The sequence below is a fragment of the Mastacembelus armatus genome, chromosome 9 (assembly GCF_900324485.2).
Source record: "Mastacembelus armatus chromosome 9, fMasArm1.2, whole genome shotgun sequence".
Classification (NCBI taxonomy): domain Eukaryota; kingdom Metazoa; phylum Chordata; class Actinopteri; order Synbranchiformes; family Mastacembelidae; genus Mastacembelus; species Mastacembelus armatus.
In genome coordinates, this window is record NC_046641.1 from 7,982,369 (window position 1) to 8,007,350 (window position 24,982).

The following is a 24,982-nucleotide window of genomic DNA, read 5'->3' on the forward strand; positions in this document are numbered from 1 at the left end:
ACTGTGGAGTCTTCAAACTATAGCACAGAGTTTATTGACACTTGAAAGACACAGTGGGTTTGGCTTCCACATGCACTCAGCACTTTGCTGTACATCACATTACTAAGGAAAACTTCCTTATCAACTCCCTCCTCTCTTTATCCTTCACTGCTGCTTCCCTTCACTTCCACCAAACTGTGTGAGTCTGTGTGTATTTGTGTTGACACATTCCCCAGGGAAACAATCAGAGCATGGCAGTCAAAAACTTAACAAAGTGCTGATGTCTGCGTGGGCATTGTCCAGGAGATCATGCTAACAAGGAGGCACTTCAGTCTGATTCAGAATTTTTATTTTTTATAACACGTACGCAGAGAGAGAGAGAGAGACAGAGACAGAGAGAGACAGAGAGAGAGAAACAGGCTTGTGACTGGTAAGGACGATTAAAATTACTGCATGGACCAGCTTTCACTACTTCAAATATGTAAAATACCACATTCTTAAAACAAACTGAGGAGACTGAGCTCTTCCTCTGTTTTTAACTGGCTGTGCTGCTGTGAGAAGGCCACTTCATCGTGCGGTGTTTGCAGGATCCTCTGCTGTCTTCCTGTCTTTCTTTGCTCTGACATGTATGAACTGGACTGATTAAATAAAATTCAGGCAAATTCATGAATCACAGTTGGACACAAAACAAGAGGAAGACGCTTAAGGTTTGTGAGGCATTTTTAAGAGCATGTTCAGAGTAAAGGAGCAGAATATAAAAACCTGTACTGTACACGTGACCACAATGTCTAGGCAGCAATATATTTTAAATGGAAAAGGCAAAGGAAGAGCAAGAACACTTTCATTTCGGATGCACGGTAGAAAACAAGCGGCATATGAGAGTATATTAATGTGCCTTAATGATAAGAGGTAAAAACATTTTCATTTGGTGACAAAACAGCATGACGTCATGTTAAATTGTGCAACTTGTAAGTCAGGCTGAGTGCATGTGTTCCTCTCCACTACATGGGGACTATGCAGAAAACTGAACAAAGAAATCAAAATATGTCCATTTCTGTACAGCATATTAATTGTTTTTAAACTCCACATAATGCCAAATGTAAAGTGACACTGTCAACCGTGGGAGACGTGTGTGTGTGTGTGTGTGTGTGTGTATATGATGGTAACGTCAGTGGAATGAGGTATGCGGAAGCAAAAGTGTTACAGCTGTCCATACTTACACTTGTCCATGAAATGAAAACACAATAACGATTCGCACTATTCTGTCTACAGGCGTCCGTCTATTTGACTGTGTATGTATGTACTGTATGTGTGCTTTAAGCAATATGATATGTCTGCAGGCTCATACTTAGAGAAAGTGTATAAAACGGATCACACACTCGGATCCTCTTGTGGTTCTAAACAACAAACAGCTAAAAACCTTCAAAAACCAATAAATCAACATGACAATAGTATCACAAAACTAAACCGTAATCTTTGGCCTGAGTGTACGCAAGGCAATGTACATGTATTGAGGTTGTTGAGGTGATGTGTTCTGAATGTTTAAAGACTGATTTGAGGTATGGGAAGTGGAAATACAGAGAAATAAAAATAAGTTAGAGTATGAGTTGTACAGATGGTGTTCTGTAAATAGATGGAGAGGTACTGGTATATGATACAGGCCAGAAAGTAAAAGACAGAAAATTAGTGAAAAATAAGTTCTTTTTCTGGAGAAACAAAAATTCACCAAGACCCCCCATCTTCTGTTCCCTGTGGTGGTCTTATTATACAGTGGATCCCCTGAATATTAGCTTGATTTTGTATCTTCTTCTTTCTTCAACATCAGTGGCTCTGCTCTATAGTCCAACAATCCTGAGGGTAAGTAAGGTTCGCCCCAATATTTCCAAACATCTCTGCAACATTGACCATCGCACTATAAATGGCCGGAGGTCTCAGGGCCTGGTCGTCTCTCCCCCTCACGGGCTGACCATTTAGGCTTTTAAACAGGCAGTCCACAGCTGCTGCTCAGGCCCCAGCTGTGGACCAATCAGCAGCGGGGAAGCCCTTCAGCGCTCCTTCCTTTTGTGTGTGTGTGCGTGTGTGTGTGAGTGTGTGTGTGTGTGTTTTTGTGTTTGTTTGTGTGTGTGTGTGTGTGTGTGGCTCCCACACTGTCACCGTGCCACTAGGGGGCAGAGTTGGACATGGAGTCCACAGAGTTTACACTGGAAGACTGCACACGGCTGTGGGAAATAGATGACACTTCTGGGTGCTACAGGAGAGAGAGAGAGAGAGAGAGAGAGAGAGATTCGTGCATATGAATTTGTATGAGTGTGTGTGGGTTTTGAGTGAGTTTTGCATGTTTACTTACATGCCTCCTGAAGATCCTGTCCAGCAGGCTGCGTCTGGGTGGCTCTGGTGGCTGATTCCAGTCCAGATCTGGAGGTCTTGTCCCTTGAGGCCCAAACACATTCAAATCTCTGAAACACTCAGTTTCTATCATCTGAAGGAGAGAAAAAGAGAGAAGGAGAGGAAAAGAAATAAAAGATTTGGTGAAAATGAACTTCGGTGACTTCCATCAGCAGTCAGTAACTGCTTTGAGCTTCCAAAAACACACACTTACCTCATTCTGCCATGGGATGGAAACGCTGCCCGTAGCAAATTTGGAGTAGAAGTCATTGTCTGTTTGGTCCAAATTCACTCCCTTCACTGTGGAGAACTGCTCTATGTCCAAAACATCTTTACAGTACACTGCCCGAGGCTGGGAGAGGGCAACGACCATGAAAAAGACAGGGTCGAGAGGAAAAACAGGAGACAAGTTTATCTTGATAATTTATAATCATGGAATTTCACTTGAAAAGGACGAGTTTTTCTGGCCATTTTAGTGAGTGAAAGGATGTCATTCCTTTCTCAGAAGTAATTACTGAGAGTTTTACACTTGTGATTGCTTTAAACATGTAGCGTGTACAGTAACATAAACTACTCACATCAGGCACAAATGGAGGTTCCACTATTCCAGCCTCTAGCCTCTTGAAGTTAATGTTTTTGAAGAATGAGTGGGCCTTGACGCCTGTTGCTCTGTCTGCCTGGCACCCCAGCCTCTGCTTAGGGTCTTTGGTCAGCAGCTGGGTGAACAGAAGCAGAGCTGTATCATTAAATTATTCATCACCCATCCAAATTCTCCATACAGACGTCTTTCTGTCACACCTTACCATTCTGCAGATGCCCTTGGTGTCCTCTGTAAACTTTTCACTGTATTCCTCCTCCTCCTCCTGCACCCTCCTCTCCACCTCCTCCCGTTTCACTCGTTCTTTGCGGGCGCGGAAGGGCGACCGTCCGGCGGTCATCTCGTAAATAAGACAACCCAGCCCCCACCAATCGGGACTCATGCCGTACTTTTCATTGTTTATCACCTCTGGAGCTGTGGAGAAAGGGAAACAGGTTGTTATGGTTAAAGCTTGGTAATTACTCAGGTGAATTTACTCCTGGAACTGCCGAGTGCATCATTCCTTACCCATATATCCCACAGTCCCCACTCTGCCTCTTATGAGTTCTCCTTCAGGCACTTTGATGGCCAACCCCAGGTCAGAAATACGGATGTGTCCTGCAGCAAAGCAGTGGTGAGTGGGAGAGCATGAGCTTTCAATCCATTGATTGAAAGCTCAATGGATTACGAAGCACTTTATGTAGCTTGAAACTGTGTATCGGCAGCAAAATGCAGTGCAATGCAATAACAAGAAATCTGAGTTGATGAACTCACCGTTGTCATCTAATAGGATATTCTCTGGTTTCAAATCCCTACAAATAATACAGCATATGAGTGTGGTGTTAAAAATACAACATTAAATAAAGCATTCAAGAAATTCTTAAAGAATTTTAAAACCTGATTGAAGAAAACAGTAAAACTAAAGAAAACTGCATTGAGAATCTAATTGATATCAGCTGATCTCAAAATACATTTAAGACTGTAATAATATTTACAGTGGTACCTATAAACAATAGATTCTCTATGGAGGTGCTCAAGTCCACAGCAGATTTGAGCAGCATAAAACTGGACTCTGTCTTTTTCAAAACCCGGCGTGCCCATATTGTAGATGTGAAACTTAAGGTCTCCACCGTTCATGATGGTCAGCACCAGACACAGAGCGTCTTTGGTCTCATATGCATATGCTAAGCTCACCTAGAAGAAACAAAACAACATTATAAATGATGTGAAAGTGCTTAGACACACATGCAAAAGAGACTGAAAGATAATAACTGCAGTGTGCTGCAAATACTCACAACAAATCTACTGTTGACTTTCTCTAAAATCTGCTTCTCGTTGAGTGCCATGGACTCTCCTTTCCTCTTCTTTATCCTCTTCTTCTCCAGCTTCTTGCAGGCGTACATCTTCCCTGTTGCTCTGACCTGGCAGGCACACACCTAAGAAGAACAACAAAAACCCTGCATGTATTCAAATCGCTATAATTTAAGTCCTGTCATCAACAACATTTATTGCCATCATCATAAACTGTATCTCTTACCTCTCCGAACCCTCCCTTCCCTAGCACTCTGTACTGTCTGAACGTGTCTTTCGTGATTGGTTGCCTGACAGAACACAGACACAGCAAAATCCATTAACAGACACTCATATAGTATTGATTAGGACAGAGATATTCAATACCATCCTGAGTCTGTTTCCTGTACAGAGGGTGGGGCCTCTTGGACGCAATTTCACTTTCCAGACACGGATACAATCAAGACTGCTCTGAAAGCCTGCTCTTTACTCCTAACTGCCTTTGACATATATATGCCTAAAATGATTTCTTGTCTGATGTGATCTACTCCTCTGAGATGTCGCTGAACTGAATTGTGCCGTCAATTTTTCATATTGTGAGAAATTATATTATTTACGTGTGTTTAAATAAGAAGTGCACTGTAACTTCTTAATGAATTACAACTGTATGTACTTGCAATTTAAGACTTTACATGCAAAACATGGGATCACCTCATTAGCTATATTGCAAATTGTGCTTTTTAAAGCCAAAGTTTAAAGTGCTGAAAATTGCTGGACAACTGGGCTACTTGTTTGTTTTTCTCATTTCAGTTTGAAAATCACCTCACTGAGAAAGAAATACACATCAGAGGAAGTCCCTAAAACAGACAGGACAATTATTACTGTCGTTTAAAGGTAACTGCATTCAGTGACCACTTTATTAAGTACATATTATCTAACGCAATCCTTCTTCATTTATAATAATATAACTGACTTCACTAATATACCTCTGCACAGAAAACAACTTATATAGACAATAAGTGTACCTCTCCAGCATCTTCCACTGCAGGAATCGGTCAAAGTACATGCTGTTCTGGTAGTCTGCAAATGGAGCTCCACTCAGGTAGTCGTGGACAGCCCTGGTTCGACATACAACACAGCAGGCTCAGTAGGAGCAGTTAAAATCCAGCAACCAAACAGGGATGGGATCATTGCTGTTTGTTACGTGCATACAAAACATAGAAAGTTTAAAGACAGAGGCAAACAGAAAACAGGTGAGAGTCCGGGGGACAGGTGAGAGTGAATAAAGACAGAGTGGTGACTCACTTGCGGCAGTTGCTGAAGATCTCCTTACATGGACTGAGCTCAAGGTTTTCTCTGCACTGGTCTGCAAAGTCTTCTGCTATGTCTACACGCTGAGGTGACTACATCAACACATGTACACAGACACACACACGCACACGCACACACACGCACACACACACAAATAAATTACTATTAATTACACACACTATATCAACCTGAGAAGAATCACACTTCTTAACACAGTATGTCCAAATGCTTTTTTTGTTTATTTACTGCATGCATTGAATTACTACGCTCTCGTACGTACCCTTGTGAGTGGCTTTCTTTCTGCTGTAGCTCAACATTGTTTTCTGATTTTTCTTTTCCTAAGGTTACTAAATTCAGAAAAAGACACTTACTTGTTTTGAAAGAAAAGTCTTGATGATCTGGTCCCCTCTGCTCTTTCTTTTTTCATCGGGTGTCACCTCATAGTCTTCCTACAATAAAAAAAAAAAAATACCTATGGTCATTAATGACATTAGTGATTAGTAGATAATTTGCTAATGTTTAATATGTAAGACTACAATAACATTTAAAATCTAAAAATTTGAAAACCTTTCTCAGCTTGTGTTCCTCCTCGTCTACCATGACATTTTATCCACTCTAGTGCCCTGACTTACTAATGCTTTATAAACTGTTACTCTTTAGGAATTGGCACTTATTTGTGTTACACTTACACAAGCATGAAGACACCAAATACAAATACATTGTTTGCAGTACTAAAACACCACTCATTAGAAAGAACTTCATCTATGACACGTTAACATAAACTGTCCTGGGTTTAACAAATACTATCTGCTTGGTGAAGATAATTCAACTTAACTTTATCAGCAGAGCCTGACGTGCACACGCACACGCACACGCGCGCACACACACGCAGACGCGCGCACACACACACACGTAGGAAATAAAGTACTTTAATGGGAAAAAACATAAACACATGTCAAGTGTTTTATAATCATCTAACCAGAAAAAGCCTGAGATAAAGGAAATGTTCCTAAAAAATATGACCATTTAAATTACGCCGATGATGATTTAGGATCCAGTCTTAGGCCAGAAAGACTAAAGCCAGATCAAAAATAAAGCCTCCCCCCTCTCTCTTTGCTTTTTAACTGTGAAAAAGCAAAAATGCAAGTCAAATTCTGTTTCTGTGCTGTTATTGAGGAAAAGATGTATTTGTTTTCTCACTTGTACGATGGAGCTGTTGTTTAATGCCAATTCTCAGACACGAACCTCTTTGTATCTCTGTGTGTCATCGTAAGTCTCACATAAACATATGCAGACCTTAGCACCTTGTTGGAACATATGTTGACAAGAACAGGTTCAGTTGTTACACGCTGGACATATTGCAAATCTCACATGGGCAACAACGTGAAGAGCGCTCTAATTTTCGTAGCCAGCACTTTTTAACTTCTCAAAAAGGGGCAAAGCAACATGGCGCCAATGCTGCACACTGGCTCGAGTCTTTCTAACTGTGGCTTTTTTCCAACATGGTCCTGTGTTGCCTGGCAACCAGACAGTAAACACGGTGGGATTCCTTGAGGTCCTGGAGTGTCACAGTGTGTCACACGAGCATCACCAGCTTTCCGCTACAAAACACACATACGTATATACTTTTATAATGTATACACACAAGCCCAGAACACAGCCAGAAGACGTCCAGCAATAAAAACATGCTGTATGTTTACATTCATAGACTTATACCAGGAGAACCGGAGTTTGACTGCAAGATGTGTACATACATGCACGGGGGACAGATAAATAGCTAATTGTGATTGCTGCCAAGTGTTGGTTAACTAAGGCTTTGTTATCTGTGGCTACAGAGAACACAGATACACAAAGACACACACAGACACACACAGACACGCATACAGTCTAAACGAATCTGACTCCAACCCTTTGTTGGCAGGGGGTCAGCAAAAGGGAAAAGAAGACGCCCCTTTGCCCTACATAGAAACACATAAAACTGTACACACACACCTTCTCATGATGTAAACTCTTCCTCTGCTAAAAACACCAAAACATACAGACACTTCCTCTTCCTCCTGAACAGTTGCGTTCATGCTTTCTCATGGTTTACACACTGCTCCAGATTTTTTTTTTCCCCCACTCAATATTTTTCAAATTTAATCAGCAACCTAGTACAATCTAGTTTACTTCCATTCTGGGAAGCATGGTGACAAGATTACATAATAAAGCTGTTTCTAGTCAAACTCATAAGTACACAGGACTGTTATTTAATCACTTGAAATACAAGCACCTGCCTGGTTGTGATCACCCTCAGGTCTGATTTATTGTCAGTAAAGTGGTCAGTATAATGCTCAATACTCAGCACGGCCTCACATACACTGCAGATTTAGCTCCAATGTGTGTTTGGTTTGAGTATGTCTAAATGGTTTCCCCCTCACAGTGGGTGACGGTGACTTTTAGGGCCGGGTGGGTGACGTGGACAGAGAAGGCGAGGGTTCGGATGTGTGTGGCGGGGGGCTGTTGGGATTGAAATGGGTGGTGTGGGAAACAATGCTGTCCTTTCTGCCCTGTCACATTCCCGCTAAGATATTCTGGGCATAGATAAAGACTTATATGTGTCATGTGGGAGGTATTCTGTCTAGACGCAAAAGGAGAGTTGGGGGGGGGGGCAAGCTGGATGAAAGGGAGTGGGTGGTTTTGGGGGCAGGGGGGGTTCGCTGGTTTACTGATCACTACTCAGTTTAATTGTCTCTGGCTGCATGACCCAGTACCAGCGTACTTTCAGGATATGCTGTAATCAAAGTGAGTGCACTGAAAACAGTGGACGGGTGTTTTCTAGACCTGAAATCATCCAGGAAAGGTGCTATTTGTCCTGCTACTCTTAACAACATAATCACACTTGGGCCCTTCACTAATCCTCCATTGTTCATTACTGTTGCTGTTGCTATGCCTGTCAGTCTTTACAGCATAGAGTTCGCAATAATGGTGACAGATTTACTACTTAAAATTCACATAAAAAATAATATATATATATATATATATATATATATATATATATATTAATCTTTAAGCAGGGCAGAGTGGAGAAGTAGTTAGCGCTGTTGTCTCAGAGAAAGTTCTGGCACCATGTTTGACCTGGGCCTTTCTGTGTTCTCCTCATGTCTGCAGGGGTGCTCCAGCCTCCTCCCATAGGCCAAACACATGCCAGTTTGGTGCATCGGTGATTCTAAATTGGCCATAGGTGTGAATGTTTGCCTCTCGTCATGTGTCAGCCTACACTGGCAGCTGGGACTGCCTCCAGCCTCTCCAAAATACATGAATCTTCAGAAATGTAAACAAAAAGCTAAAAGCAAATATTGCTATGAGATTTAAGCAAGCCAGCATAAGCTAAATGATGGCAAATTACTCTGTCTCAGGCGTTTTTAAAAAAATACATATTCTATGTTTTTTGTGACAAATGTCTGACATATGATAATTACCTAATGAGCTATTAGAAGGTGGAGTAGGACTGTCCTAACCCTCGTCTTCTCCTGATGACAAACTGATAACAGCGATTTAATAACATAAGACATAATAATATTCAAAATGGGTACATGCACTGGAGAAAGCAACTGGAGAAATCCAGACCTTCGCAGTCCTGCTGTTCCCAGCTACAGTTGCTAAGCTGTGATTGGACAATAGTTGTTTGGGGGTAATTATTAAAGGGAAAAAGAGAGTGGATTGTTTACTTTCCCCACATTTTCCTGGAGATATTCTGGGATTCCAAGTTACCATTCTGGTAAAAAGACGCCCACTCACTGTGTGCGTGTGCGTGTGTGTGTGTGTGTGTGTGTGTGTGTGTGTGTGTGTGTGTGTGTGTGTGTGTGTGTGTGCGTGTGCGTGTGCGTGTGCGTGTGCGCGTGCGCGTGTGCGTGTACCATAGCATCCAGTAGCTGGATGCATCGTTGCAGCTTAGGTTTGGTCTCACAGTAAAGACGGAAGAGAAGCCGTCCAATGGGCTGTTTCTCACAGATGCTGACATAGTCCCTTTCTGCAAAAAGAAAAAAAAGATTACACACACTTTTCACAAAGCCAACCAAGACACACGCTTCAGATGGAGGTGAGCACACATTAACAGGTACCGTTGCTGTTTCCCAGCTCAGTGCACTGGCTTATATGGGGAAAGCGAAGGATCTCCTTCCATTTTTTGCTCCTGCCTTTCCGCTTTCCTCCTCCACCTGTGGCGACAGAAAAAAAAACATGTTATATGAAGCAACTTCATAAAGTTGTCAAAGTTTATTTTCATCAGTGACGACCAAATGAAAGCCTAATGGCTAAAAGGAGTGGGGAAAAGAGGGGGGTTGAGTGTGGGCTCTCCCCTGAATGAAATCATAGTCTCAGTGTGCATATATAATTCATAGATTATGTCTCACTTCCTCTGTAAATCTCTCCTCTGTCTACTGACGTTTTCCCTCACTCAGTAGTTTTCTGAAAGTGGAACAGTGTGTGTTTAATATGTGTGTGTGTGTGTGTGTGTGTGCGTGTTTGTGTCCACGCAGACAGAAAGCCTATTCTGATGGACTCAGTTCCCATCAGAACCCAGGACTTTGCCAAACTGGATTCCACTGCTCTGAATAATCCTTCAACAGCTTCCTGCTGCAAGGAACATCATCATGAACAAGAAAATCACTTAAATCTACCTCGTCTCCTTAGATCTTCAAACGAAAGTCACTGTGTATTTATCCATTAATGCAATTTCTCTAGTCTTAAATATTCACATTTCCCACCTAACCTAATGTTAAAATCACCTGACTTTTTTCATATAGTCGCCACTGAATGGGATTAAACACAACTTTCATTGTTTCCCACCCATTCCAGCTTGCTGTGCCTTACACCATGTCTTGCCTTATTTATTTTTTTTCTTAAAATGCCAACACTGCGTTAAAGAACCAATAATCAGCTGCAAGTATTTCCTCCAGCAGTTGCCCATATGAGCGGCAACGTTAAGAGCATGAGAGCAGGAGCAGCAGTGACAAACACACATCTTTAAGTAATAACTCAAGAATGTGAGAGGGACTACGTCATGCTGGAGCCTCTGAGTGAAAGCTTTAGCAGTTTTCCCATCAAGCCTCTTGCATTACTACCTCTTCCTTCCCCACACTACCATTTGACATTGATCGCACAATTAGATCTCCAATACACTGTGCTGTCTTGTAATATTATATGAGAATGAACAAAATCCCAATTATACTCAATAATGTGAACATTAAAGACTCAAATCAGCATGTTATGGTTATTATTCTTTATATCATGTGAAACTGCTGTGGTCAAGCTATTGAATCACAGTTATTGTCCTTGTGAATGATGAATTCAGATGTAGCCATTTCAGAGATGATGACTATAACAACGGTCTAATGCTAGAGTCTAAACTTTCCCAAATCCAATAAAGAAAGGACAGAGCTGCTTGAGTTAGTATAAACTCTGATATCATATCATCCAGGGCCTTCTTGGCTCTTGTACAGCGGGTGTGTCAGTCAGGAACAAGGCCTTTCTAACATAACCTAAGTAAACTTATGTTGTATAACACAGCTAATTATAGACTCAGAGGCTTTGGAAGTCATGCCAGGTTACTAACGAAGATAGTAAGTTAACTGGCCATTGTATCCATTCCTTACTTGTTCAAAAAGGCTTTTACATACTTGTAGGGACTATTATTGTAACATCAAGTTGGGTATTTTTAAACTAAACAGCCCTACGTCACCTTATCTCACACACAGAATGTCATTCCACCACAGGCAGTGTATTAATAACTCAGGTCAAAAAACCCCCTTAGACAATTAACTACCAGCACCTGCTCCTCATCAACATTACTGTAGATCAAACAAGCTATAAACACTTACACTTCCCTATGTAAGCACCAGTTATTATGCAGTAAATAGGCAAAGTTATGCTCCACAACAACATGTCAGTAAACTGTGTTGTGTTGTTGTGAGGTCCAATATTTGATTGTCTTTTAATAATAAAAACATAACATCTGCCAAACACCACAACAGCACAGGGAGCAGAGGAGGTCATTGCCTACGGGGGTCACCGTGCTAAAAATGAATGCACTTGTGCTACTGTAATGGGGATGAAAGCATCCACCAAATGGCATACAGTTCCTGTCAAGGGTCAATGCCATGTCAAATAATTGTACCAAACATCAGCGCTCCACCCAGTCATTCAACTTCCACACAATGCTGAGACAACAAGAAATAATGGAGTCCGTCCTTTTTCATTCCGTGTCCTGTTTTCCGTCCTTGTCACCGCTCTTCAACTCTATTTATTTTTCATTTTCTCTTGTTCCTCATGTCCTTCACCTTCCGCTTTTTCTCTGTTTCCTGCCTTTATCTTTTCAAACGTTGTTGTGGATTTTCAAGGTGCTTCAATTGTGCCAATTATAACATAGTTATCATTGCTAATAAAACCTTAAATGCCTTTCTTCGCTGTACGTGGGGGGAAAAAAAACTGTTGGTAAATTTAGCGGAAATGAAAGTCTCAAAACTCTTCTACCAATATCCCTGTCAGCAGGTATAATGAGTCCAGCTCTAACACACTATGTTAGGATTTCAGAAACAACTATGAGTAACAGCAGAGGCCTGTTGGGTGCAAAGACCTGAACATCCATAGGCAAACACACACACACCCACTCCCACAAACATGAAATTATTACGCACGGGAGTCATACTTCAGGATTTAATAAGTAAGACACACAGAAAGTCTGGTCCCTGTGTCTTTTGACATCTCTCATGTTTGTGAATTAGTGTCAGCTGTTGTATATCTGTTCACTTAACAGGAAATACTCTGTCAGGATGTAACAAACCGGGTCTGGAGGGACAGTTTACAACAGGATTGTATCAAAATAAAAGGAAGTGCTGAGTTTTCAAATTAAAAGAGTTTTGTATTATGTCCAGATCCATAACTCTGGGTTCCCGTTTAATGAAATTAGGCTATTAAAAGCATGAATATGCTTGTAAATTTCATCCATAAACCCACTTGTCCTCACTCTCTATGTTATTTCCTTCTCTGTTAAACAGTCCATGCTCTCTCTCAAGGTCTGTCACTTACACATGAGTAGAAATATGCACTGCACCGTGGGTACGCTGCACACAGGAACTTGTCAGTCTAATTTGTTCCATGCGGGCAGTGTGGTCGCCGCCCTTTATTTATGTTTCTGCTTAGCAGCTTTGACATCATCAAGGCATGTCAAGTGAAGCAAAAATAAGGTCAGAGAGGGAACGACATCCGTCTGGCCCAACACCAGGGGGTTACCGATGTCCCAAACATCTGTGCATGTGTGTGTGTATGTGTACGTGTGCGCACAGCGTTTGTACTCTCTCTAGTCTCTCTAGTAATGTTCTCATGCTCGATGTAACTGACTCGGGCAGTTCTGCAGTCCATCCATCCACATATTCAGACATATCCCGTTTAGCTGTGAGGTTATATTCAAAAAGTGTGGACACACAAAAGAATCCAAGCCATTAATAAGTATGTCACTCAAACACAAACACACACACACACACACACACACACACACACACCATCCCATATACCATATAGGCATCAAACACCTCCACTTATCATTGTCACTCCAGAAGTGCAGCCTGATCTGTTATGGACAAGCTGCCACAACCACATCCTGAAACTCACACTTTGCATCTGGCATATATGTAACAACTACATCTGCAACAGAATGTGGTGTGAAAGCACTGGCAGAGAGGACGGCTGTGAATACGTCCTATTCTCTACACCTACACTGAACAAAAAGCGAGAAAGATTTTGGTAGATTTCTGTGACTCTTCACACTCGTCTCCTCCTTGCATCAACCTCAAATTTCATTCTTGTTCACAAACAACCGATTATCTGTTTCTGATTATCCAACTCTCGCTCATTCTCACATCACCTCCTTTCTCTGTTAAATGTCGGCCTCGCAGTTGAGTCATACCGTGGTGGTCAGTGAGGTACCAGTGAAGCCAACAACCAGAATATAATACAGACACCTTTATTCTCTCAAAGTATCCCTCTTCCTTCTCGCCCACAATGTCCAAATGTGCATTATTTGAAATTTATTTGCATAAGCTCTGCATGTAAAGATATTGTTGTGTATGCAAAGCAGACTGTCAAGCAAAGAAGAAATGTTTGCACAGGCACTCTTTCTGAAACATCCTCTTCCTGCTTCTCAGACACTACAGAGAAATTCTAAACAGTACACATCTTTACTTTATAGCAAGAAGCATCGACGTGACATCTAACAAGATATCCATCTCTTGTAAACGAAGAGAGAAAAGGTACTTCACACCTTCTTAGATCATACGTTGCGCAGCAAGTTATGATTTTTGCATAGTGGCCTTGGCATACAAGTAGAGATGTAGAGATAAAGGCAGGAGATAATGAACACTAACATATATTTTACTTTACCAATTTATTTGCATAACAGTACAAATGAGTCCAGCCAACAGCACTGCAATCAATCTGACACAAAGTTCAATTTTTTTTGGTAACACTTCTCAACTCTGTAGTAAATTCTGAGGCTTTTTTTCCTAGTGGCATAACATTCGTTCACCACTTTTCTACACTTACATGTGAAAAACTTCTTTAATTTAGGACATTTTAAAGTTTGCACTTGGTTTAAAGGTTTGGTTTAACCAGTGTGTTTGTGTTTGTAGTCTCTGTGCCACAGGAAGCTGAGGGAAACGCTGCCCAGACCTGAGCAGAAGGGGAGGACTATAGCAGGAAGACACTCTTTGTTGCCCTATTCCACCATGATGTCATGTCGGTCCTTTATTACACTCATGAATGAGCCTCTCTGTCCATGTATTTCTTTTTACTGCAATCATAACGGGATGATCCGGCTACAACATCTGCTAACACGCTCAAAGCAAACATCTGTGACGTACACGTTTTCCCTGGAAACACAGATATTCCTTTTGCTGCTATCGAGGTCACATGTTAAACCACTTAATGAGGAGCCATAAACTCAAAAGTGTATTGTCACAGACAATAAAAGAGTGTTCAGGTGTAGCGATTCTAGAACACAGCTGTGTCCCAACACACCAAGTGTGCTGTGTTGAAAATAGCACCTGAACCTAGTTTAACCTTAAGAATATACGGCTATTTAGCACAATTTAGACGTAAATTCAGGATGTAACATCCCTCCATCATCTATACCTACTTATCCCTATGTAGGGTCACAGGGGTCTGCTGGAGCCTATCCCAGCTCTCTTTGGGTGAAAGGCAGGGGTACACCCTGGACAGGTCACCAGTCCATCACAGGGCCACATAGAGACAAACAACCTCACACACTCACACTCACTCCTATGGGCAATTTAGAGTCACCAATCAACCTGACATACATGTTTTTGGACTGTGGGAGGAAACCAGAGTACCTGGAGAAAACCCACACAAGCACAGGGAGAACATGCAAACTCCACATAGAAAGGTCCCTGATGGGTTTCAAACCAGGAACCTTCTTGCTGTGAGGCAACAGTGCTAACCAACAATCCATCGGACTGCCCCTTGGTGTAACAACAAATATATCTGAACAAAATGTTTAGAAAAACTATATAAATGCCACTACACACCTGTATTTATGCCATTACTGCTATAAATAGCAACCGGCCCAAGGGCAGGAACAAAGTGTTAATACAAAGTCAAATGGTCAAACTGGTCCTTCAGAGCCAGTGAGCTGTGACAGTTGTCACCAGAGTAACTGTGTCTGTGAGAGTTTAGAGGTGTGTGTGTGTGCTCAACAGTCATGTGCAGGAAAACTTGCAAGGGTCTAAGTTACACATGAGCACTAGAAGTCTTCGTGTCTGTGAAGAGTCAGGTGCCACAAGTTTCCGGATCAAAAAAATAAATAAAAGACAGAATGTGGGGGGGGGGGAGTCAATAAACTCAAATTATATAATCCATGAAGCTGACTGATCAAAGCTACACACACAGTGCATGGCATGCTGGGTAATACATGCTGTCTGCTCATCCATAAAAATCCAGGAGGACAGAGTGTAGTCCACATGAATCTAGCTTTAACTGGATGCTGGTGTTAGCATGTTTATTCTCCTCCATAAATGTTTTGAACATTATGGCAGTCTAATCTTAAATTTTTATGAGGGATGACTTTCTTCTCGCTCTGACTGAAACTCTGCAGTTACATCACAAGTGAGCAAACAGGAAAAGTGCTCCCAATGAAAACAAGACCCGACTTATCAAAATGATGGAACACATGGTGCGGTGCATGCAGAATAATATCAATAAACATGGGTGTGTGCATGTACACACACGGCACAAAACGTATCCTGGAAGCAGGGTTAGGGTTACTACATTACCTTTCTCAAACTGTCACCATTTCCTTTTTCTCTCAAATACACACACAAACATGCACTCTCTTCATGAAAATATTTGTGCCATGTCTTGCCTCTATATTGAAGTCCATTCCTTTTGTCTTTGTTCAGGCAACATCCCACGGAAGAAAAAAAAGGTATTTGACACAGTGTTGTGGCCTTTAGCTTTAAACCCATTTATCTGGTTTTCTGGGGCATTTTCGTTTTACTCAGTGGCAATTTTGTATGTCCTTTTCCCTGTTGTTAAAAATCCACATAAAGCCTCAATGACGAACAGGCACAGTTTGAGATTGACTATGTTTTCACAATATTAAATATCACAAGCTCCTCTATTGTTCTCTCTGAAGGTACTGTCTGTAAAGAGTCACCAGACCACAGGTAACCCATAAATAATTGTGGTTCATGTGGGACTAGTCACATAAACACGTGACCGTGTCCTTCTCTTAAAAACTTAAGCAAGGCAAAAAGATCCCTTAATTCCTATTTACCTTTAGTGATTTCACTGAGAAGAAATTCCATTGCTGTGATTACCTGCATGACCTGCATGAAATATCTGAACTTTTATGTGTGTTAGCTTGTTTGCTTGAATTTGTACAAAATGAAAAAGTTCATAGTCTCGCATGTAGCTCTTTATACAGCAGGAGACATTTGGGAGGAAGTTTCAAAAGTTACACTATTGATTATTCCCTGATTAATGCACATGAAATATTCATTGGGTGTTCCATTAAAGACATATGGCGGCACTGCAGTGCACAGGAAGCACATCAAGACACAATAAAAATGCTGCATAAGTAATCACCTGCCTGAGATGGTGAAACAAAAATATCATCAGTTTGTCTGCTCAGTACATTCCTGGAGTATTTCAGCTTTTAAGATTCACGTTTTTCTGCATTCACTTTCCGTCAGCTGCCTTTGTCTACTTCTATTTTAAATAATTATCTCCTATAACTCCCAGAATTCCACTTGACAACCCCCAGGGAACAGGCGTGAACTTGTTGTATCCAGCTGAGTTACATATACTGTGTGTGTGGGTAGAGGCAGCAATAACAATAGAGATAGTAAGAACCACCGAGCAGAATTTTTCCACTCAAGAAAAAAAAAAAGAGTCACACTCCTACTCAAAACACACTCTTGAAATTGATATCTAAGCTTCTTCTCAGCTTTCTCCATGCAGAAATGCTGATAGAAGATAAAAGCCCTCGCTCTTTAATTCAGAGATACTCACTTAAAAGCTTTAACACATAACCACAACATTTACAGTTGGGTGACGAATGAAGCATATCTACTCTTGTTTCCTGTCTAGACTGTCAACTGTCAAATAAAAGTAAAATGCCTTAAAAAATGATCTTAAATATGCACTGTAGTGTGAAATATGTCGTTTTTAAAGTAGTACACGCAAAAACATTTGATTTGTATGTAGGAGCATCTGATGAACCACCAAAGCAAAATGTCCACTTACACATTCACTTTGTCACAAAACTTGTGCACATTTGTACATAGCACATAGAAATTTCATAATAAAAAGCAAATATGTCAAATATGTCTTGACGTGACAAAGCTCTGGGAGGCTGTTGCTGCTGTTGGTATCATACCAACATCAACAATGCTAACATCCAGGTAAAGGGCTACAACCATTCTAGCAACTCTGCTAAACTTGAATAAACATTATGCTAAAATGCTCAGGCTGCATCACCTAGGTGTCCAGCTGGAGTTTTGCAGGTATAATGTTAACCATTTTCTAGTGTATTTGGAAGCTAACATTTGTTAACTTGGCAGGATCAGCCAAACTACGGGCAGGAACAGGAATAAGTGTGGTTATGATGGGGGATGAACAAATCACTGGCAGGAATAGGAACAGAGACTGGCTTGAGAACAGGTGGAGTCTCTGGACGACTGGTGGACAATTCTGGCTTGTTGGATGACTCTGCCTTAAGTCAACAAGTGGACAGGGACTAAGGGTTTCAAATGCCCAGTCTCGTATGGCTACAAATTCTAAACTACGCATATGCATGAATAAGAGCCCTACCTAATCCAATCAGACTCTGACAGGGAGGCTGTGGTTAAATGCAGGGCATACACGTAGTCAAATTCACCTTTTAATTCCAAAACAACGCCTGTCTCATGAAACAAATGTCTGCTTCGTCCATTTCTGACCAGACTGTATTGTCACATTTTACTCTACAGCTGGACCACATTGTAAGACAAACAAAGAGAGAGGCTTAGGGATGATGAAGTTATGTCGAATAAAGTAAAGATGGCAAATGAATTAGAAATACAGAACTGTGTAAAGGGAAGACTGGTGCTGAGGAGATGGGTCTGGAAAAGGCAGGAGAAGAACCAGCAGGGGGACTGATGGATCAGACAAAGTCATGTGACAGAAAGCAGACAGGGCACTTGATCCATGACAGGCAGGTTCAAGTTCAGGTAGGTGGGCAGACAGTTCAGACAGCAGCATAGATGAGAGAAAAGACAGGAGACTTGGTTTGAGGCTTCCAAGTATCTGTTCAAACAGGCTTATTATTAGTATTTATTTTGCTGCTTCTGATTGAGCCAAAGCTTTGATCATATATATATCAAACATGTCTGACATTTACAATTTCTGATCAGGGAGGCCCTGACAGAATACCAACAACAGCCAATGAGAGCCGGACACAGTCGCCAACCAGATGTTGCGTACTTTTACAGCTTATCAATATGTCAGCACATCAACACAAAGCCAGCGCCAAATGGAGCTGTGAAAAAGAAGACAAGGAAGGGGCGTGGGTCATGAAGTCAAGTTTGATCAAACAAGTTTCTGTGTAATCTCATGCCTGTGGAATCGGCATATTCAAAGCAGGCAGAATTACCAGTCAGGAGCAGGCAGAGAGGAAGGAGGTAACAAGACACAGGTGGGGGTAACCAAGGAGATAATGACAGGGTAAAGGTGGACTCAATAAGGGAAACAGGAGGTGCTACAAAATAAGAGTTTTGGACCAGAAATGAGCAGAGATCCTCACAAAATCAAAGTACAGGACAAAATAAAAATACTGATGATGGAGGTAGGTGGGTTTACTGGACCTCAAAGTGGTGCACATCTCTAGCATGGCTAAAATTTGGGATATTTTGGGCTCATGACTTAATATTGACACTTACCAGAAACCTTGACCACCAGTGAACACTGTCCCTAGGTGGTCTAATGTTGAAGCATGCATGCAGGGAAGTGAGAACATAAAAAGAAAATACTACTGTTTTAATCAAATTGAATCACCCAAGAGAGTTTTGGTCATGAATGACCCACAGCTATTTGCTATTTGCTTATTCCTTGCTTCTTTCCCATCAGAAAACCCAGTGAGAAAATGACGTACTGATTTCCATGGAATGCTTTTTACTCTCCCCTCCATTAAAGCTCACTAGTCAATAAAAGTTGATGTCATGGCTTCGTACTTTTGGAGGGGTTCTGAGGGAGGAGCGCTCTAGGAAAGTGTTTTTGTTTGTGTGGAAATGGGTGAGACAGTTTGTGTGACAACAGGGACAAAGAGTCTACTCTCTATTACTCATGACACTCACATTACCATGAATGCCTTAACTGACAGGTGGAGATTCAAATGAGACAAGAAAGAGCTGTGTTGTGTTTCATAGTTAATTTGGCAGATTCAAACATGCTACTCAGCTTATTTCATCAGAATTTTGTAACCACAACAGGTACTCTGGCTTGCTGAAACTTGCTGTGGCACCACATGCTGAAGCAAGGTCATCCTTCCCCAAACCCCTGCAGCAGGAGCTTCAAGACACTGTTCCTGTTCAAAGCACACAAGTCCTTGTACAAATACCTCATGTCTGTTATCTTATTTCTTGTATCATGCATAGCTTCTTGTAGTGACTAGACTAATCAGTTCGCTTTGTAATGCTTTACTAGAGGGTATCCTCTTGGCAGGACGGGTTTTAACGCATGTTCCTTTTGTGCAAGCAAAACAGCGCTCATCTTCCACACACAGACTAAATCTATAGCCCCACCACCAAAGTTGAATTATATACATATGGAGACTTGATTTTAAAAAAAAAATAAAACTCATTTAATGAATGGAACATACTTCACAGTTTTAACAGCTTCAAGAAGCATTTTTCCAGTCTGGTTCAAGGTCTGTCAAAGTCAGTATTTAAATCTTTTGTTTGATGGTGAAAAAAGGCAGCACCTATGGAGAGAACAGCTAATAAGGTTCTGTCATGTCTGTCATTAGTTACCTGTAAATAAACTGAGAACATCAACTCAGGTCATTTTGCTATAGTGTTGTATCAGTTTTAGTCGACTGGTTTGACCATATGAAACACACCTCTGCACTGAAGATGTAGGGATTTCGATTTGATTTTGACTTAACTACAACACCCAAACACACAACAGCCCAAATGAGAACAACAGCAGACAGCAGAGTGGTAGCCCAGACTAAATATCCCAGCTCCGTTACCGCAATTCCAGAAAGGCATCTGGATGCAGCAATGCAGTTTTTCCTCCTTACTCTCATTCACTTCGACAGCCGATGACGTTTGCTCGCCTAGCTTGGAATCTACGATCACTGCCAGCAAGTGTTGTGAATGGGGAGGCAGGCAGAGACACACACACACCGCACTAAGCTCAGGGCCTACTGCGCTGATGTTGCTCTCGTCAGAGTGGAGTTCAGGTTACATTTAAACAAAGGAATTCACCCCCACGCCCCTCATCTGTTAACACACACATCCTGGCATAAAACCTGCTCAGTCAGTCGAACTATGTGTAAGTTATTGTGAAGACTCCACATCTAAACAAATCTCCTTGACACAAAGAGCAATGTCAGGCTTAACTAACTTAGTTTTAATCTGCTCTGACCCCAAGTTTCCTCAGCTGACAAAAAATAGACAGCAGAGTTTTTCAGATCAGCTAATCAGAATTTCCTGCTTCTCTGACATGGTAAACAGTGTTGTCAGATGACACTCGGATGACCAAGCTGGTCGGGGGGTTTTATTTCGTAGTGCGGGAGTCTTCCACAGAGACAGGAGAGCAGCTCCGCTGGATGATGGAGCTCGGATGGCAGTAGCCCACTCAGTTTGTTATGTAATGATCAATTTGATTAAATAACTTATGGGCTGCATCTAATTGATGGATACAAGTGTGTGGTGTGTAGTAAGTGTATAAGAGGCTGCCATTTGGCTTTACGTAAGATGGTGGCCACTTAACGAGATGCTTCAATATGGTCAGAACTGCCTATTTTCAGTGGATATTAAAGTTTTATTCCCTTCACCAACATTAATAGGACTTCCATCTATTAGTTTTATTAATAACTGGCAATAATTCCCAGGACAAAACCCAGACCATTGCGATCAGATCACTCCTTCACTGACACAAAAGAGACAATGAGAGATGCACATTTGCTACAGGGCCTGTTTTGCTGTTCCTGGCCTGGGGGTATAGCTTTTCATTTCTACACTTCACTGCCACTCAAACTGTTGTACTGATATGGGAGGTGTCAGGATACTGGCATAAACAAGGCAAAAATTGCACTATAAACTGGGCCTTCCTGTTGTGCGTCCCTGGGAGCATTTGGACAGAGGATGCATGCCTCTCGGTTCACCTCTGGCTCAAGATGTACTTGCATAAACAAACAGGAATAAACACTATTTATTCTCTCCATGCACATTCTGTCACCGTTGCTGGTATGTGACCTAAAATGAGCCTCTGTGTACGCTGTACTCTGCCACACATATGGGGTAGAAGCAGAGGAGTTGCCACCAGCAAACAGGAATCTGTACAGCCTTTGCCACCGAGCCTTTTAAGATTAAACCTCAAATGATTCACACTCAGAAGAACCTGTGATGTGATTTTATGTTCGTGGCAACTAATCTCTCTCACATGGCTGCTGATGAAGCTGCTGAAAAAGTTGTTCTTCAACTCAAAGAACCATTTCATCTCTTACTAAGAAACTGCAAAAGGCTTTTCTCTCCCACACACAGTCAGGGAAGGGACTGGATGAGCACCAACGGAGCAGCTGGGACAAGCAAGATCTGTCATGGGCCATTAACTGCTCTTATTAATTCATGAAGCTTAATACAGGCAGCCCAGTCATGCTCTGCTCCCATGAAACAAACGTCAGTCTGACCCACAGGTGAATGCATCTGTTCCTAAGAATTCTGACAGCATGCCAGCTTCTTGTATCACTTTATTCTATTCATTTCTAAGGAAACTCGCTCTGCCTCCTCTATAAACCAGTCCCCCTTTTCTTCCAAAGCATGCCAGAATTGTGAGAAAAAGGAAGGAGCTGCCATAGGTGCAGTCTTCCCCTGCGTCATGCTGTAACTCCACAGAGAGTGCTGCCACATGAAACCATGTGCTGCCTGCAACAAAACTTGCGCCTGCACTTGTGAGACTGTGTGCATGACAGACCGCAAAACTGAGTCATATCAAATTTAGAGTAGTCCTCCTAAAAGGGTATGACTATTATTCAGAGATTAAACACCAGATTTACAAATAAGCACAGTGCTGGTGTTTTAATAGTAACTCTGTGGTTTCAAGAAACAGGTTGTGGGACCTCCAGAAGACTGTGAGGAAAGGGAAAGGCAGATTTTCTCATAAATTTATTTTCCCATGGATGAAAGTTACAGTTATGTAACAAAATCTCCCCATATATGGCATCCTGAGACCAAATCTAATGATTTATGAGGCTCCTGGCATTCAAATATGAGATGGCTCTGCTTCATTTTACTGCTGGAAGTACACTGAATTATACTTATGCCTGTTTAACCTGCAGTTGGCTGATTCCTGCTCATTAGAAAACAACCATGGAGTCATACCGCATGATATTTACCTGCAGGGTTTCCTCCTGCCCTCAGCACGACCCTGTCTTCCTTCAAAAGCGCTGTTAATGCGCTATTATATTTCAGGCTATTTGGTGAAACAGCATGATCCGGCCTTCTCAGACATTTGACCGTTTATACAATGATAACAGTCTTTTCTTTCTTTGCTTGTGCAGGCCTCAAAGATTTCAACATCAGTCACGTCACCAGATCACCGTCCAAACGCCTGCCAGCCTGCACTCACTTATTCGCACTATCAAGTGGTTATTCCCAGCTTCAGTGTGTGTGTGTGTGCGCCTCAGCATGTATAATGTTGCGAAAGAGAGCATTCATTTCTACAGACAGCGAAGGCGGATGTGGGAGGCAGATCAGACCCCCCCCCCCAAACACCCTCCTTACATATGTGGGTAAACGCACATGACCTGTCAAAATCGGTTATGGTGTAATAATCGATTGGATAGATTTTTGTTTGAGATTGATCACAAGATGATGTGTTTTCAGTATAATGTGTGGATGTCTGTAGTACTCCCATCTGTAGGATTTACCTGCTGTGCTGAGCCCTACAGGCAGGCTACCTAGGACCGCGATCGTTACAATCATTTGCACCTTTTCTGCATATTCAAAGCAAATTGTGATGCTGCTGTGCTGAGCCAGGCCTGCATACTGTCTGCATTTATCCCTGTGTGTCAACTCACCTTCTCTCGCTTTTAGCAGTACAGTGTTGGCTACTATGTTCTCCAGCTCCATCAAAAAAAAAAAAAAAAAAAAAAAAAAAAATTCCTAAATGTAGAGGTTTTCGGTACACAGGCGTCTGGAAGGAAAACAGCGTCCCTCAGCTTGTTTGCTGTGTATATTTTCTTCACTCCTCGTCGGAATCCAAGCAAATTTCACTCATACCAAAGTCATAAGGGATAAGACAGGATGTCATAGATTTGCTTGCAATGTAAGCTGAGCATGGTTCTTGTTGTGGGCTGGAAGTGCGGCGCTGCATTTCTACTCCAATCCCCCCAAAACCATTCCATGCGTAACTTGGTTGCGGAATCTGTCCGATGCTGAAAATCATTAAGCTGGAGGCACCGATGTGAGCAAACAGGGCCGATTCTTTACAGCGGTGAACACCGGGATACTACCGGCTGTACATTACAACGGCAAGGGTTTGCTGAGTGCACCAGAGAGGACCTCATCGCCCCCCTCTAATGCTGGTGCGTAATCAAAATGGGCTGGGCCTCTCTGTCACAGCTGCGTCAAGCCAGCGACAGAAACAACTCCACCAGAAGTTCAACCAATCTGTCAGCAAAATAAAAATATCATTAACACTTGTGTTATTGTTTTTTTTCTTCTGGACGCGCCCTGTTGTAGCACAGTAGCCCTATAGCGAAAAAAACAGCAACCGATGGATGGATCACATTATAATAAAACTGTTTACACAACATCGTAGATATTCCAATTTTCTGTCTTATCACTGCAGCTGTTACCGCTTATGACTGAAGCAGCCATGATCCTCCTACACAAGTGTTTCCACGTTTCTGTGTGGTGTAATTGTCACATTACACCTCATCTCAGGCTGTTGGTAAAGAATCACCCAACTCCAGCCTGAGCAGGGGCTGAGATCACCCAGTAAAAGTACAGAATCTGATATGAAGCAGGCTACTTTCACTGTCACACATTATATCAGCAGTGATACATATGCGTATCTATTGGAAGCTTTGCTGTCAGTCCTCGTAGATATATACTTCTCTCAGTTCACTTTGTTTCTATTGCAGTGACACATATCAGGGCGAAATTAGCAGGAGGGTGTAAAGTTGCCCTCTGGTGGCTACATTTCCACATTATGAGCTAAATATATGAGTTGTATGAATATGAATATGGATACATTGCATTAAGCAGCAATAGAGGATATAAGTATGAAGGCATATACAAATAATCAGCCACAGCCTAATTCCAGTGTCTGTCTTATTGTCATAAGTTGACAAGACATAACTTGACATTTTATTTGAACAGATCCATTATTCATTATTATTAGTTGTAATTAATAATTGTGCTTTCACTACTATAAGTCAGACTGGCTGCAGGAAATAGGTTTGCTTAGTTTGTTGGATCATTTTGTGATGCAACAGATTGTTGATTGTAAATATCTTGCAGTGACACATTACTTTCACAAAAGCCTGTGATTCAATATAGCATTGTAATTTGTAATAGGCTAATTGTATTGTAATTCTGAACATTAGATCATGACTGACTAGATTCAACTGAAGGACTAGCACGAGGTTCTGTGTCTAACATGATGAACCATGTGGTT

The 24,982-nt window shown here is 41.7% G+C and overlaps 1 protein-coding gene across 2 annotated transcripts; it reads right to left on the reverse strand.

Moving 5' to 3' along the window:
• Positions 1 to 9: 9 nt before the first annotated feature.
• grk5l (G protein-coupled receptor kinase 5 like) lies at positions 10 to 23,879 on the reverse strand. 2 transcript variants are annotated; one of them, XM_026321343.1, is made up of 16 exons: positions 23,379 to 23,879; positions 9,646 to 9,741; positions 9,442 to 9,554; positions 5,914 to 5,991; positions 5,537 to 5,634; positions 5,257 to 5,349; positions 4,479 to 4,542; positions 4,237 to 4,377; positions 3,945 to 4,135; positions 3,716 to 3,753; positions 3,470 to 3,559; positions 3,168 to 3,376; positions 2,943 to 3,080; positions 2,579 to 2,716; positions 2,327 to 2,458; positions 10 to 2,227 (listed from the first exon to the last, which is right to left on the reverse strand). In XM_026321343.1, exons 1-16 carry the CDS (start codon positions 23,428 to 23,430, stop codon positions 2,141 to 2,143), a joined length of 1,758 nt encoding a protein of 585 aa, XP_026177128.1. In that variant the 5' UTR covers positions 23,431 to 23,879; the 3' UTR covers positions 10 to 2,140. The 2 variants fall into 2 exon arrangements, with proteins under 2 accessions (XP_026177128.1, XP_026177129.1); XM_026321344.2 differs by lacking the exons at positions 5,257 to 5,349; positions 5,537 to 5,634; positions 5,914 to 5,991; ... (1 more) ...; positions 9,646 to 9,741; positions 23,379 to 23,879 and having other exon boundaries at positions 4,237 to 4,398; positions 4,479 to 4,515.
• Positions 23,880 to 24,982: the final 1,103 nt, after the last annotated feature.

What these genes read in the sequence shown, in the direction of transcription:
- grk5l (XM_026321343.1), bottom strand. Translation starts at nt 23,430, where the DNA reads ATGGAGCTGGAGAACATAGTAGCCAACACTGTACTGCTAAAAGCGAGA. An exon ending in AGACTTTTCTTTCAAAACAA is followed by an intron (nt 5,635 to 5,913) that starts GTAAGTGTCTTT and finishes GTGTTGATGTAG; the next exon opens with TCACCTCAGCGTGTAGACAT. An exon ending in GGGGACTGTGGGATATATGG is followed by an intron (nt 3,377 to 3,469) that starts GTAAGGAATGAT and finishes CTTTCTCCACAG; the next exon opens with CTCCAGAGGTGATAAACAAT.